The sequence below is a fragment of the Micropterus dolomieu genome, linkage group LG03, assembly GCF_021292245.1.
Source record: "Micropterus dolomieu isolate WLL.071019.BEF.003 ecotype Adirondacks linkage group LG03, ASM2129224v1, whole genome shotgun sequence".
Taxonomy (NCBI): Eukaryota; Metazoa; Chordata; class Actinopteri; order Centrarchiformes; family Centrarchidae; genus Micropterus; species Micropterus dolomieu.
The window spans coordinates 27,126,493-27,141,797 of NC_060152.1; the positions used below are offsets into that span (position 1 = coordinate 27,126,493).

General features: G+C 39.7%; 2 protein-coding genes across 2 annotated transcripts in view; one reads left to right on the forward strand and one right to left on the reverse strand.

The window, feature by feature from the left end:
• The first annotated feature begins 985 nt into the window (after positions 1 to 985).
• LOC123968435 (hepcidin-like) lies at positions 986 to 1,776 on the forward strand. The gene is made up of 3 exons (XM_046045205.1): positions 986 to 1,143; positions 1,255 to 1,332; positions 1,465 to 1,776. The coding sequence occupies exons 1-3, from the start codon at positions 1,057 to 1,059 to the stop codon at positions 1,558 to 1,560; spliced, it is 261 nt and encodes an 86-aa protein (XP_045901161.1). The 5' UTR covers positions 986 to 1,056; the 3' UTR covers positions 1,561 to 1,776.
• Positions 1,777 to 13,378: 11,602 nt separating this feature from the next.
• rspo2 (R-spondin 2) overlaps positions 13,379 to 15,305 on the reverse strand; it is a 58,725-nt gene continuing 56,798 nt past the window's right edge. The window contains exon 6 of the mRNA XM_046045231.1: positions 13,379 to 14,872. Within this exon, the coding sequence (XP_045901187.1) occupies positions 14,757 to 14,872 (116 nt within the window). The 3' untranslated portion in view covers positions 13,379 to 14,756. The remainder of the gene's footprint in view (positions 14,873 to 15,305) is intronic.

Below are 15,305 nucleotides of genomic sequence, written 5' to 3' on the forward strand. Positions count from 1 at the left end.
AATATTCAACATTTCTTACATTTTAGCTCAGAAACTGCATGTTTTCAGATAAGGATACACACTGAAAAATATGTTTACTATGATGTCACATGGTTGCATTAGTTGTACTTAGACTTTTGGGTTTGATTGCAAATAAATGCCACACACAATGCATAAAACGTGATTATTTAAAAGGATGTGGGGATTTGCTAAATAAAATTTGTTGCTGATAACGAAACGAGATCATTAAGCCTGGATATGACGTGCTTCCTCACAGAAGTGTAAAGTCAAGATGAACGTTTAAAGATCAGGAAATGATGATGTTTTATTATTATATGTATTTTGTTATTTTGGTCACATGAAGAAAGCATGTGTGCCAACAGGGAGATCAATAAATGAGTGCAGTCAGGGATTTTTGGTTATTACACAATATATATGGCAAGACTAAAGTTGCTGAACCTTTAAATGAAATCTATAATAACTGATCGTTATGTTTTTTATGGTTTGGTTGACAATTGACTTAATTAAAATAACATTGTCTTTACTATCATTCATGTAACACAGTTTAAAATGTTTCAGTGTGTTGTGTATATGGTATGCATGTACTTCTGCAATAATAATAAGAAAATTAAATCTTTTGCAAAATCTGCTGTAATTTTAATGTGTGTTCTTCATTGTATGTAACTGAAATATGTTTGCAAGAATAGAATAAGTATAAGCATTATGCTCTATGATAGAGATGGTTTTCTAAGCACACTAGTTAGGGATAAAAAAAAGAAGATAATCATTGATCTGTGGGACAGAAAAATGAAAATAGAGAATTTTCCAATCACCACTGATGAGGAATTTCCCATTCTCATTCCCAGCATCCCTCAGTGCGTGATGCAAGCCTGTTCCTGGGAGCAGGTAGTGTACTGTAAGTGCTGTCAGTGATGAGGCAACAGTGGCCTGTAAGTCAGTATATAAACCAGCACATTTTTCACGCTCAACCATCAGACAGGAGAACTCAGAGGAGCTGACAAGAGTCACCAAAGAGTCAAAGGATTGAACAACTTAAACCTCTCAAACCCTTCTAAGATGAAGACACTCAGTGTTGCAGTTGCAGTGGCCGTCGTGCTCGCCTTTATTTGCCTTCCGGAGAGCTCTGCTGTCCCAGTCACTGAGGTGAGTTAATTGACTTGACTAACACTCATTTCAGTCACTTATTAGGTATAAATGTTTTGTCAGAATGCTAAAATGTGGCTCCTACTATAAATGTGCACAATTCATTAACAGGTGCAGGAGCTGGAGGAGCCAATGAGCAATGACAATCTAGCTGCTGCACACGAAGACATGTCAGTGGAATCCTGGAAGGTTTGTTCAGTTAACTGGTTAAACTGAGACAAATACACTGAGCTGTCTCAAATCTGAGAGGGGGGTGTTTTCTCAGAGTGACTGATGATGCTGGAGATGAACACCTTGCTGTGTCTTTTGTCTTTCACACAGATGCCATATAACAACAGACAGAAGCGCGGCATTAAATGTCGCTTTTGCTGTGGCTGCTGCACCCCCGGCGTCTGTGGAGTGTGCTGCAGGTTCTGAGGATTCCTGCTCCAACAAACACTAAATATTAATTTCTTGTGCTTTTTGTTTTAAAGCAGTTTTACCACCTACAGTTGAATTTATGGCTGTACACTTTTGAGGATTCGGTTATGCTGTAATTACTGTGTGCTCAGTGATGTGACCACGTCATCCACATGTTAAATTTCTTCAAAATACTAAAGTGTATCATCACAATAAACTTAAATGTTACTAATATATTGTGTGTAACACTGTTGTTTTTTATCAATGAATATGCACAATTGACACATCACTATTCTCAATACATTCTCTACAGTCATTATTCCAACACTCTCAGTTACATAAAAGTGATTCAATAATAGCCAGTTCAGGAAAACATTGAACACACAGGAAAGCCTGTTTCTTGTTTCTTGAAAAAATCTGACGTGCACATGAAGTAATTTATTAAATCTTCATAAACATGTTCCTGAAAATCAACACAAAACAATAAGAAGAAATTAAAAAGGTTAACCTTCTGATATAAAATTTTTTGTCTCTCCTAAAAGAAATCTCCAATTTTTTTTTGTTATTACATTTTTCTTTGAGGTCAAAACCTGGCACCTATGCAACTTGACCACCAACAGTTCTGTCAGGGATTCTGGTGTGCTATGCTAGTATTGGCTAATGTAGTCTTATACCTCTAACCTTAAACTGAGTAAAAAGCAAGCAGCGAGCTACTGAGTTCTGTAACTCCAAAATTTAATATTCATTTCATTCATTCATAAAAACTGTCACTGTCTGGGTAATTAACTGTTTTTCACTTTGCATACACAGTTACACTGAGAAAATATATTTTGTGATCCTTTAACAGACAGAATAAACTCAAAAAAGATCTATTGAAATGTAGTGTTGACATGTTAATTTATAGTTAAGATCTTCAAGTTTGGAAGCTCAAACTTAAATTCTGTTGACTGATACAAGTTTTAATTAAACACATTTATCTCACTATAAGCAAGCTAACTAAGCTAACAGTATTACATAAATATTAACAATGGGAGCCTTTCTTATCACTTCATTATATCCAGTCACAAGTGAAATGCTCCCGTCATTTGAAAAAGTAGGCATTGACAAAAAAAGAGTAATCAGCTTTTGGCTATATTCCATCAGATGTGGAGCCATTCATGGTTTGTTGACAGAGCGATAAAGTGATAAAAAGTAAGGGATTTTGTTTATTGCACAAGATATTTGGACAAACTAATACTGTTACTAGAAATTTCAAATAGCACCTGTAAACTGCATCCAGTATTGTATTTTTACGTTTTTTCCCCAATGTTGTTAACACTACCAGACAGTCTTATGATGTTTTGAAGAAACCATTATTAAATACAAGAATCAATAATTTCGTGTTCTTGTTGATAAATTCAGATTATTATAATATTACTGTAATAGCATTAAAGTCAGAATGTGCAGAATGTATTACATATGAAATTGATCAATTAAAGATTGGTAACAATTACCAATACAGCAGGATTATATTACAATAATGCTCAATAAGGAAACAAAAGCTTTTACAAAATCAGTTTTCATTATAGGTCGATCTCACACCTGAAAGAGTATTCCATAATTTATATGATTTCATGTCATTTCATAATCATTTTTTAAAATAAATCTCCTTTAATTCACATAAGTACACATGAGCAGAGAGTGCATTGCTTCCATGCTGTATATTTGAAAACCTGTACAGCAGCTTCTTCATGTATGGAACTGTGTTCTGTCTGTAGAAAATGGCTGATTGATCATATTGTGACACTGGGCCCAACAGCAACCTATGGCTTACTTTAGCTCTGCAAATTAACCTAAAGTGACCTGGGAAACCCTGTGTGATATGACCCTCACAGAAGGACACATTATTTGCCTTCAGGAGAGCTCTGCAGTCCCAGTCACTGAAGTAAGAACTTAACTCATTTCATTCACTTATTAAATATAAATGTTTTTGTCAAAATGCTAATATGTGGCTCCTACTGTAAATGTGAACAATTCATTAACAGATGCAAGAGCTGGAGGAGGCTATAAGCAATGACAATCCACTTGCTGCACATGAAGCGATGTCAGCAGAAACATAGATTCTATGTTCAGCAGACTGATTACTTAAATTACTGAACATGAGCTATATCAAATGTAAGTGGATGTGTTTTTCTTTAAACTGCCCTGATGCTTCTTGGATAAGAAAGGATCAACAGAATGTACAATAATGCTGGAAAACACCTTGCTCCTGTTTTCTTTCACACAGATCCTATACAATATCAGGCAGAGGCGCCATATTGGCCCCATCAGATGTCATTATTGCTGCAGCTTCTGCATCAGTGTTATGTGCTGCAAGTGTACCTGCATCTACTATTCTGTATTGGCACATTCAGTCATAATGTCACTAACATATCATGTGATCAGATGAGTGATTAGTGTTGAGGATGAACTGTCAGCTTACAATAAAACTACTAATATAATCAGAATCAGAATCAGAAAGAGCTTTATTGCCAAGTAGTATTTTACACGGACGAGGAATTTGCTTTGGTGATAAGGTGCTACACATAGACAAACATACAGTTGACCTAAATATGTTTAGAAATATATAATTAAGGAATAAACAAATGCAAGTTATATAAGAATAATAAAAGAATATAGAAAAATAATACAATTATTTGCAGAGAAAGAACAATGTGGCAGATATTTACATGTGCATTACTCTGGTTTGTGTTGTGCAGACGTATTGCAACGGAAGAGGATATTGTGTACATAAATATATAAATTGACAAAATGTGAAAATATAGAAGACAATGATTAACAATTACAACAAATAATCTGTAATTAACATTCCCTCTGTGTTTCAGCTTTAACTGCATGCACAATAACACATTAATTATGACTTCAACACTTCATATCAGTCACCATGCAGGCCCAAGTACCGGGGTGTTAAGGAAGTAACATCCTTTACTGGCCTCTAAAAACATGGCAATTTAATTTCCAAGGGTGGTCTGCTGCCCAAGTGCTAACCAGGCCCAGCTCAGCTCAGCTCTGCTGTGCGGCGCCCGTTATCCAGTACAGTAAGGGGAGCTATGGCATCTGGCCATGGTAGTATGCATGCTATTGTTCTGCTTTCAGCATGGCTGGAGTGCACCTCACAATATAATGACCACAAAGGTCAAAGAAATTATATGGTGTTAAATCAGCGCAGAAATGATTGGGAACACACAGACTCTGATAGACTCTGTGATAGAGGTCTGGATGGGGAAAGAGCATACAAAGGGGTCAGCATATTGCAAGTGACAAGCAGAACAATGGCGAACCTGTGGTTACTATTTAACCCAGTGTGATTACGATTTAATTATCCACACACACACATGTGCATGTGCATGCCAAAACACACACATATGCTCACACTCACACATGCACAGACTACCAGTCTGGAGCCCGGCGGACTCCTGCTCTGATCCCACCCTCATGCAGCCTTGCAGGGGGTTGAGCGGCATGCCAGGCGGATGCCCATTGTACGCCCCCATACCAACAGAGCTGCTGCCAAACCACACAAGGAGATAGTAAATGAGAGCAGAGGGTTCTGTTCAGCTTCCTAACACACACACTCACACACACACACACCCACTATGCGGTTATTTTATCTGACTCATACCCACATACACACACAAAACACAATGCAGTCAGGCAGCAATTAGGGGCCTGTTCATCAGTGAACTACAGTATACTAGCTCTATAAATCTTCTAGCTAGAGTTTTTAAAGTGTACAAACTAAAGTGCTCGGGTGGCAAGCTGAGGAATTCACAGGATGTTGTTGTTGTAGGTCATTTGATTAGTAACTCCTGATTTGATGTAATTCAGACAGACAAAGGAAAATCATACCTGACTCAGGTCTTTGTTGAGACACAGAAAACTGGAAGCAGCAGTGAACAACAGGTAGTTTTTGCAGTGGCGTGGGGTAAATGTTTGGGGAAGCCAAGTGAGAGGGGATGTCCTTTTTGGAGGGCAATTATCTAATGTACTGTGCTATTACAGTGCAGGGTATAATTTTACACAAAATTGAATCATACTTTAAAGATACGCACTAAGTTGCATTTACCAACACGTACGCTCTCTCTCTCTCTCTTTTTCACTCACTCACTCTCTCTCACCCCAAATAGCATACATAGCCCGCTGCTTATAGTGCACAGTACAAATAGGCTTCGGTTAAGAATAAAAGAAGCATTCACAAGCTCAATCAGAAGACGACTGAAGACATTTCCATATTAGCAGTGGTGCATGTATCAAATAGGCTTACATACTTCTTAATGCTTGGCCAAATGTTCACATCACAACATCACTCAAGACTACAACAAACGAGTACCAGACTGACAGAGTAAAAACAATTATTCAGGTAGCCTAACCTGGCCCAGTGCCCTGTGGCAGGTTCTGTCTGTGGTGCTCATTATCTATGCACACACAACTGCAGTAAAAACAACAAGATTACTTCAGTGGACTACTCATTCACAGCTAAATCCAGGCAAGCAAAGCAAAATAAACAATATAACCGCATCAAAAATCGCACACATAGCTGCAGTTCAGTTAAGTTCAGAGAGAGAAGGAGGTAACATTTCAATCACCCTATTTGAAAAGGAAGGCCATTCTCCTGTCTTTCATGGTGGAGATGTGGTCAATAACCAAGTCATAGAATTTCCCACTGGCATTTAGACCCTTCACAAAAAGAGAGTCAATTAAAATTTGGCGCTACCAGCTAGCCACTCTGTACCACTAATGTTATAGGTTTCCTCATTGAACGTCCGAAACTCCTTTTTCCTCTCCACGTGCTGCTCCAGTTTTTGTGTTGGTCTTGGTCTATCAGATTTAATCTTAAATTGCTGCTGTAGTGGTAGTTTAGTAAAACTATTTATAACTAAAAACTCCAAATCCCCACCCTCCATAACTGCACCAGCTAAAGCTGAACAAAACAAACACGACCAGAGATAGAGGAAAGTTTAACGTAGTTTTATTTAGTAACAAAAAGTACTTCTTGGTGAGGGTATGAGCAGGGGCGAGGCAGGCAACTCAAAACGAACTAGAGACAGGGAAAACAACGGTCAGTAAAACACTCCAAAAATCTAGTGACGTGAGACTTGAGCTAAGAAATGAGAGATAACGTGAAATGGTTAGGAATAATCTGGCGACGAGGAGCAGGAAACCAGCAGGTCTTGTAGTGCTCATAATGAGTCGATGATGGACTCCGCCAAACCTAAGAACTGCCTCCCTCCGTGTCTCGGGAACGCCCACTCGCACACAACACACACACACATACCAAAATACAAACACAAATTCACAGAGTCACAGCACTGGCTGTGACACAGAGTTAGAAAAGTGAGCTGCGCTGGTGGGGGTGGGTTGTTAAGGTAGGCTACTGGTGAGACATCTCATCTTTTATCACGATAATCGCGAGGTAAATAACGAAATACAGCATTCACATTACAAAGTAGCCTAATCTATGAGGAATGTGCACTTGCATGTATTTTATTGGTCATTGTTGCGTTGCAGCACGGTTTAACTTTTTCACCCTCCTGCATTGTCACCTCCACATCACCGATGAACTGGCTCCAATTTAAATTAATGACAGGACTGCACTTTGTCACTCAGGGTTACTGTCGGTTTGATCATGGCCTTAGTTTAGCATGATAGCATGCTAACTTTTGCCAATTAGCACTAAACACAGCTAAGGCTAAGGAGAAAATCATTAGTTTTGCAGGTATTTGAAGTTTATGGACAAATTAGTGATAGACTGAATGTGATTCTTGTCAGTTCAAATTAGTATTGGACTAATGAAAATTCAAAAGTCCTTACAATTCATCCTGAGGGGGCCATGATTGTCTGCACCAAATTTCATGTCAATCCATCTGTGACTGCTATACCAAGGAGCCTGGCTCTTAGGCGCTGTGGTTAAGTTGCGTGGTTGGTACCTTGTAGACCGGGGTTCAAATCTGGGTGGGATGACTGCTCCTTCCCCCTCCGTCACATATGGCACCATTCAACAGTTTTCAAGAAATTTCACTCAAAATTACAAATGGAGGAAAAGTCAGGGTATCACCATAGGTGTCATTTACAGTAAGGAAATTCTGACTGATTTTGTCCCCATCACTTTTTGAAAGCACTTGTTGAAAATGTTTTGAAAAACAGCTTGCACCAACAAATGTTAACTAACAAATAAAAATGCTTTGAGAAAGGTTTATTTGCACAATAAGAAAACATGCAATTAAATTTAAATATAGTATATAAAAAAGTAACTTAAGATAAAAAAAAACAAGCTGTTGATGAGCTACTGCATTATATTCTGTTATATTTTTATATTTATGAATCCTGCCAGCTGAATTTTTTGTTTCCCTTAATATAAATAAAGACACTGCCACTGTAAATTGGGGAAGAAAATGTCTCCAGAATGCAGGATATTAAGTGTTTAATGTCCAAAATTTTTCTGGGGGAGGACTCCCAGACCCCCGTTCACATATTTCAGCTTTTCATATTTCTTCAAAATAGCGTTAAAAATCGTCTTGTCTTGTTCTCGTGCATCCTCACATCTGTTGTGTCCTAAGTGTATGATCATGCCCGTAATCTGAGCCCTTATGTCCCCACATTTTTTCAACACAAAGTGACACCCTTGGACATCACTAAAGTCATTAGGACAAAGTAATACAAAATGTTGTGCCAATCCATCTAGTAGATGTAAGTTAAAGTTTTTCCTGCTGGCAGTGCTACAGGAAAAGTCAGGGATCACAAAAGTCAGTAGGTTTAATCCAATGGGGACCATGAATGGCTGTACAGAATCTCATGGCAATCCATCAGTTAGTTGTTGAGAACTTTCAGTTTGGGCCAAAGCAGTGGGCCGACTGACACGGAAAACAGAGCCACCCTGCCAGCACGGCTAAAAATGAATGATGGAATCAAACATTGTCATTCCGTGAAAATAACAATATAATTTGTGGTATTTCCAATCGAAACATTAGTAAATGTTAATCAGTGGTTGCCAAAATACAAAAGGTTTTACAGACTAATTTCTCTATAGGGGATGCTGACTTGTGAGTAATACATTTTTAAATGATAGCTAACACTATGCAGTTCAACTTTGGAATTGCTGTCTATTAATGTTCCCCTTGATTGGATCCAGAGGGCCACATTACATGTAATATCGCCTGTAATATTTAATTTGACTGCAATTGTTTCAGACTCTTAACCAACACATTAGTCATCACTTTCTACAGTTAATCACTTTAAACCAGCAACAGCAGAGAGCGGAGTGTGAACCAGAGGCTCCACCGCAGGTCACACTCCACAGCAAAGGCTGGGAGGGAGGCGTTCATGCTCACACACGTACACATACACACAGACACACACAATCAAGGCTGGGAACCACTGACATGAGGTCAAGACCTCCTCTAAAGCTGAGTTGATTAAACACGTTACTACAACCCGCACACTGCCCAATAAAATGTGCTGTGCTGAGGATGATGACTGTGTTGCACATACTGGGAGCATCACTGGCTCCAGCCTTCCCAGAGAGCCCAGCCCAGCAAGTGAGACCGAGGTACACCCTGCTGCTGCAGCTCCACTTCTGCCTACTCGCCATACCTTGAGGGAGCAATCAACCTAGCTTCTTATTAGGAGGATAATGCCTGTGAGTTTTGTACATGTGTATATGTATGAATGAACATTTCCTCCACAGACCCTCCAAGTGGGGGCAAAGGTTGCTTCTGAACCATGGTGCTGCATAATCCGGCCCTGAATGAATGCGGGTGGCAAGATAAACATTCCTGGACAATGAGACTCTCCTTTACCCCCTGCTGTACTCATACCCACTTAAAATCTGCTTACCCACAATGCAACACTTGGCTCAAGTGAATAGCTCCCCTGGAACATGTGCAGTGCCACTCCAGAATAACACAGCCCCGCTCCTAGAAGCCACAAGTGTCAGCTATGGCTCAGATACAACCCTTCTGGGCCCTTACTGAGCACATTATATCCAATTCAACTGGTCTTAATATACTTTAATAAGACCTGTTTCCGATTAATTCTCCCTTGAAACCGGTAGTAACACAGCTACTAGGCACATATAAAAATTGAATGAATGGAGTAGGGCTGCCAGAGAGTCAGGAGGGGGAAAATAGGAATCCTTGCGGATTTGTCCTCACCAGCTGGCACTTGAGCCCAATATAATAGTTGTGCCCATAGCTCTCAGAGCACCAGTAAGAGGAAATATTTGCCCGGCCTGTAATGTGTTTAAGGTGAGCAGTATGATTCAGTTCAAGTCATAAAGCCCTTGCGTCTCACATCCTGAGAGGGAGGACAGGGCTTCTCTGCTTATATTCCTCAAGTGAACAGGGACAATGGCTTTGTGTTGTGTTTGGATCCCAATGTAAAATAAAAAGCCAGGCATTTCAGAGGTTAAATAAGCCAAAAAATACTTACAGCACCCATAGGAAACACCGCACCGGGTCAGTATAGAAATGCCTGTCTGTTCCACGTAATGGACGGTGATAAAAAAAATCCTATGTCCCCCACTGCACCTGCTGTTATGAAGCCTAACCAGAGAAACACTACCACTGCAAGTGACTCATAAATATTCCCCCATTTGTCATCTAAGAATGAAAAAAAATCACAGCATGGTGATATTAATGCGCAAGGTGAGCATTAACAACATGACTCTTTTCCACTTCCTGTCCAGCAGATGAGGCAGACGTGGAGGGGATTAATTACCGTGATCCTTATGTACTTCCAGTACAGCTCACAATCTTTTTTCCAATTTCCTGTTTCAAACGTCTCTGCAGCAAAGCAAATGACTGTCACAGACAATTAGCTTTTATTGAAGAACATATTTATTTTTGGGATTAACTTGTTCCCTAGCAACTCCGAGTGAAGCCAAAATTTGCATTGAGGGCTGACTTGGGATTGCATTATTTGAATTAGGAGCGAGTTTAGTAATAAAAGTCACCCATTAATGCCACCATTTAGCGGGCTTGTACACACCATGATGGCTAACATATGGCAAATGTGTTCAAAATATTAAGATCTGCTTGTCCTTTGACACCACTATGTTCCTAGTCATTGCTGTTTCGGCCCGTGCCAAACGCCATGGCTAACCCACATGAAGATTAATGATTCCAGATTTCCTTCAACTCGAAGGGCAAGCATTGGCTCATTATACAGTTATTAAAAACAGCAAATTATTACAACATTTATTATCCCGGGCAATCTTATTCGCCACACCAATGTCATAACTTCCATTTCTGCCATCTGCATTGGAACGAATGTGTCACAATTGCCACAACTGCACACTCACAGTGGGCTGAATGTAATTTCTATGAATGTAGAGCAGAGGTCCCTGGACCCCTCCCATTATCCTCTCTCACTGTCTTGTGAGGTGCATACAGTGCGTACAATAGAAGCATTTACATGCCATAACAACCTGCTTTAGAAGCACAGATTGCTATCACTGATCTATACAGTGTAGAGCCCACTCGGTCATTTCCTGTTAGTGGTTTCACTTGTTGTGCCTTTGAAGCAGGCTTTAATAATAGGACCCAACAGAACTAATGAAAATGCTCTCTGTCAGATTAAAAGGGAGCTTCAGTCTCAGCCGCCTAACCACATTCAGCACAAACATTAAAACACACACAGAGGCCTGCATGTACATATACACACAGTTTACAGAAGTGGTTTACGCAGGGAGGACCAATTCTTCTGATGTGTGGAAGACTGCTAACCCTCTTAACAACACTGCGAATACCATCAGTGTCCTGTTTCTCACAGCAGTTGAAAAAACAACAAGTGGACTGATGTCAAAGGGGAAAGGTGAGGGGAAACTCCAGATTCCTCCAAAGTGTCAAAAGATGTGATTCTCCTTGTACCCCCTTTTTTCCATTGCGAGCGCTGCAATGTGTGCTGTAGTGGTGGTCTTGTGCTTAATGAATCCACTTCAGTGAAGTTCCTCTCCATAAGCCTTTAGGTTTAATCCCCCAGTCTGGAGCAGTGATAGTCTGGCCCAGGGGATGACATCTGTAAATCGTTCATTAACTTTTAACCAGCAGCAGATGTCTTTAAAAACAACTTGCTACATCTACGCCTTGTTTCAGTCCCTGAAACAGTCAGTTTTTGCTTTGCTTCATTCACTGCTGGAGCCAACTGGCTAAAAAGAAGATGCAAAGTTTGACAATAATGTAGAATGATATGGATGTAACCAGTATGTGGTTATCAGGTAAATAAAAAATATAACTGAGAACAAGCAAAACCTTTTTCACTTGGTTGATTAAATAAAATGTTCTGTTTACTTTTCTATTCTATTTTTTCAGCTCCAATTATTTTGGTCTAGACATCATCTATTTCCCCACACATTCTTATGCATATGAGATGGTTGTGTTCGTGTATGTGCAGTAATTGGTCCAGTGTGTGTTGTGTGTGTGTGTGTGTGTGTCTGTCTGCGTGTTTTAGCCATTGATTTAACATCAGTGGAGCAATTGAGAGGACTAAGCGGCTAGCTATCTTAACTGAAAACATTGCTACGCACTGAGCTTGCAATCTTCATTATAAAACTATACCAGCCAACAACAGGAAATCGTCAGCAAGCATTTTAGCTGGCATGCTAACGCAACAAAAAGGTACCTACCACTACTTGTAAGTTCACACACACCATGCTTCTGTCTTTATAACATTATCTTCATCTTGAAGTGCATGTCACTCTTGTCTTCATCAATATCCACAATGGAAGTGGAGAACTTGATTGAGTCATCCTTGACATTTTGTAGGTATGATTGAATGCCTCTTAGTCCTCTCTAGTTAATACAGCAGTATATGGATAATTATGTTTTCATGTTTTCATTTTATTAGTTTTACGGTGATTTAAGTAATATTTTTTTTCTCGTCTTTGTCCAGTGACCTTTTACTCAATTTTGTCAGTTTCGGGGCTCCATAGCACAGATTTCACATGGCAGAAGTGTTAAGCTGTGAAAATGAATAGCCCCTTGTGTGAACTATGCTGTGCAACACCTGTGAAAGATGTTCAGGCACTTAAAACTACCATGTATTAGGCCTCATGATGGACATGGAGCATATAAAGAGTGGGGTATTTCAACACTGACAGCCTCCCTATGGAAATATTATGTGTGATTTCAGGGGGGTTAACCAGAGCAGGAAGACTGTGGTCTGTGTCTCCCAGGGTGATATATATGTGACACAATGTGATTCATCTGCTACTGTGCATCCATAAGCTGTCTGGCAGATTCAGCTTTTTTTCGCTTTTGGGACAAAGATTATACAGTGTGGATCTCCGGCTAAATTAGCCATGACTTGCATTAAAACATTTTTCTCATTGCCCATATACCAGGCAGAGTTAGCCTAGAGAAGACTTTTATTTGTGTTTATTTGATGTTTTGAGGACCATTAAAGTGAATAAGTGGGACATGCAACACATAAAGAGGTGATCGAATGTGTGTGCGTGATGAAAAGATGAGTGCCACAGCCAAATACATGTTTTTAGGTCATTAGTAGTATGATGTTGGAAATGAATGAGCCACCAACGACATGCACTGGTTTTGTATCATTTACGAGGATACGTCATAGTGAATTACAAACCCTTAACAGTGCCGTCATGCTGTTAAGGCCCAATCGACCATATCCAATCCTTTGGATGGAGGTAGCACTTGTGTCATGCAGTGCGACATGATGGATTTCGCAAATGTTTTTGAAATCACATAATTGTGCACTGAAGTGAAACACGGAAACGGCAGTTTTGGAGTTTAGCCACATATATTATAGCCATAGACAATAATGAAAGGCTTCGTCATACAGTCACATGAAATGTATTTTAATAAAACACAATGTACACATATGCAGTCCTATGACCATACATTTGCTTGATCCTAATTATTAAACCTAGAATATGTCAAAGCAAAGTTTGATGTATCTTTTTTTCTTCTTCTTTAAAACATTGAAATCAGTAGATGAGGTCAAATGAATGTAATACAACACTGCGTGACAACAGACAAAAACCTTTTCCACTTGTTAAAGATATACACTGTTATAAGGAACTCAAAGAATATTTCAGCATATAAGAGTAACAGTATGAGGCAAAAAATCGCACTGAACAAAAAAAGTACAAAATAGAATTAATAAATAAATCAAATATATACCATATAAATGAAATAGCTATGTGGCGGCTATGTTTATTATTTGTTTTTAATTATTTTAATCTGTAGCTTGGTATTACAACCTTTTTATCTCTAAAACATTTAGAACGGTGAACGAGTCAATACTGAAAATACAGTAATAAGCTTTCATAATTAGATAAACTATGTACACATGAGCCTGTTGCCATGCTAGTCAAACAACTAAATTTCTTCTTTTTTTATCCACACTATACAGTTAGAGCATAAAGCGGTCTGAACGTAAACAGTTTGTGCTGAGAATAAAATACTTTGCAACTATGCACGGTAATTTCATTAATATTACTCTCAAAAATGTACATAACATAAAGGCCACACATGGGAACACGTATCCGTGGGGAAGGTGAGGGTAGTTTTGACATAAATATAGGAACAAAAAAACAGTCTCTTTCAGTTCAAGATGCCATTTTCTTGTCCATAAGCATCAACTGCTTTAGCCGAATCTCTTTTGTCTCTTAATCCTCCATCTTTTTTTTCATCCTCATAGGTTTCACCCTGCCACCCCACCCCACCCCCCACTTCTGTGGGGCAGTTAAGCTTGCCAACTCCCTCATCACCTCTCCTATCCGCCTCCACAGTCTCTGGTTGCCCCTCCGTCTTCCATCACCCTGCATGGTTAATGACATTGTTAATGGCGGGAAATGAGTTCAGTAATGTCAACTGTAAAGGTCCACAAGCCAAGGCAAGGCGAGGGGTGGGGCTGAGAAAACAGAGTCACCTGGCTGGTCACTGGAGCAGGGGGGAGAAGCAGCAAGAGGCAGGGGCATGAAGCATGTGTTTAGTGTGTTGATACTGATATCGTATGTTAGACATATATTTTTGTAGTGACAGACTTGTAATGGCTGTGTCCTGTTGGGCAGCGGGGAGGTGGGGGTGGGCTGGGAGGCAGGTGGGGAGGTGGCGGGGTTCGTGATAGTCGTCGGTCAGAATGTGGGTGCAGCAGCGGCTAGCAGCTTTGCGTTGGTTCTTTGTTCAATGGGAAGTCCGTAGTTTCAGTCCTCACTGGCTGGTGCGTGCAGAGGCCAAGTGGTCGCTGTGCTGGTTCTGGGCCCGAAACCGCAGCCTCTGCTTGTTCTTCTTCTTTGGTTCTTTGGATCGGGGCTTCCCTGAGCCACCTGGGAAGAAAGAGAGAAATGGTTTACCCTTTTGTCGGTAGTACCCACACTTCTTAGATTCTCCATGTAATGACCCTCCTGTGTTTTGGACAAGCTCATGTCAAAGTCCTTCTACTCAATGTAAACAAAGCAGCCAACTGCCCTGGTGTTTGGCAATTAGATAAATTTTAAATTGGTTTGGTAATATGCACCACTGAAACACAATAAAAATAAAACGGTAAATTCTGTGTGGTACTGTATTAAGCACATTTGGGGGTTTTTTGCGCACCACAGGCAATGCTGTAGTACTAATGACTCAAAATTGTTTTTCAGTGTTACTTTATGTTATAGGATGATGCAACATATTGATGCAGGCAAAGCGTTGCTTTTCAAGGAACAGATTAATGACCTGCGAGCTCTACTTCTATTGACTTTACTGTAAAACAGCAGTAAG

What these genes read in the sequence shown, in the direction of transcription:
- LOC123968435 (XM_046045205.1), top strand. Translation starts at nt 1,057, where the DNA reads ATGAAGACACTCAGTGTTGCAGTTGCAGTGGCCGTCGTGCTCGCCTTT. An exon ending in CTGCTGTCCCAGTCACTGAG is followed by an intron (nt 1,144 to 1,254) that starts GTGAGTTAATTG and finishes ATTCATTAACAG; the next exon opens with GTGCAGGAGCTGGAGGAGCC. An exon ending in TGTCAGTGGAATCCTGGAAG is followed by an intron (nt 1,333 to 1,464) that starts GTTTGTTCAGTT and finishes TCTTTCACACAG; the next exon opens with ATGCCATATAACAACAGACA.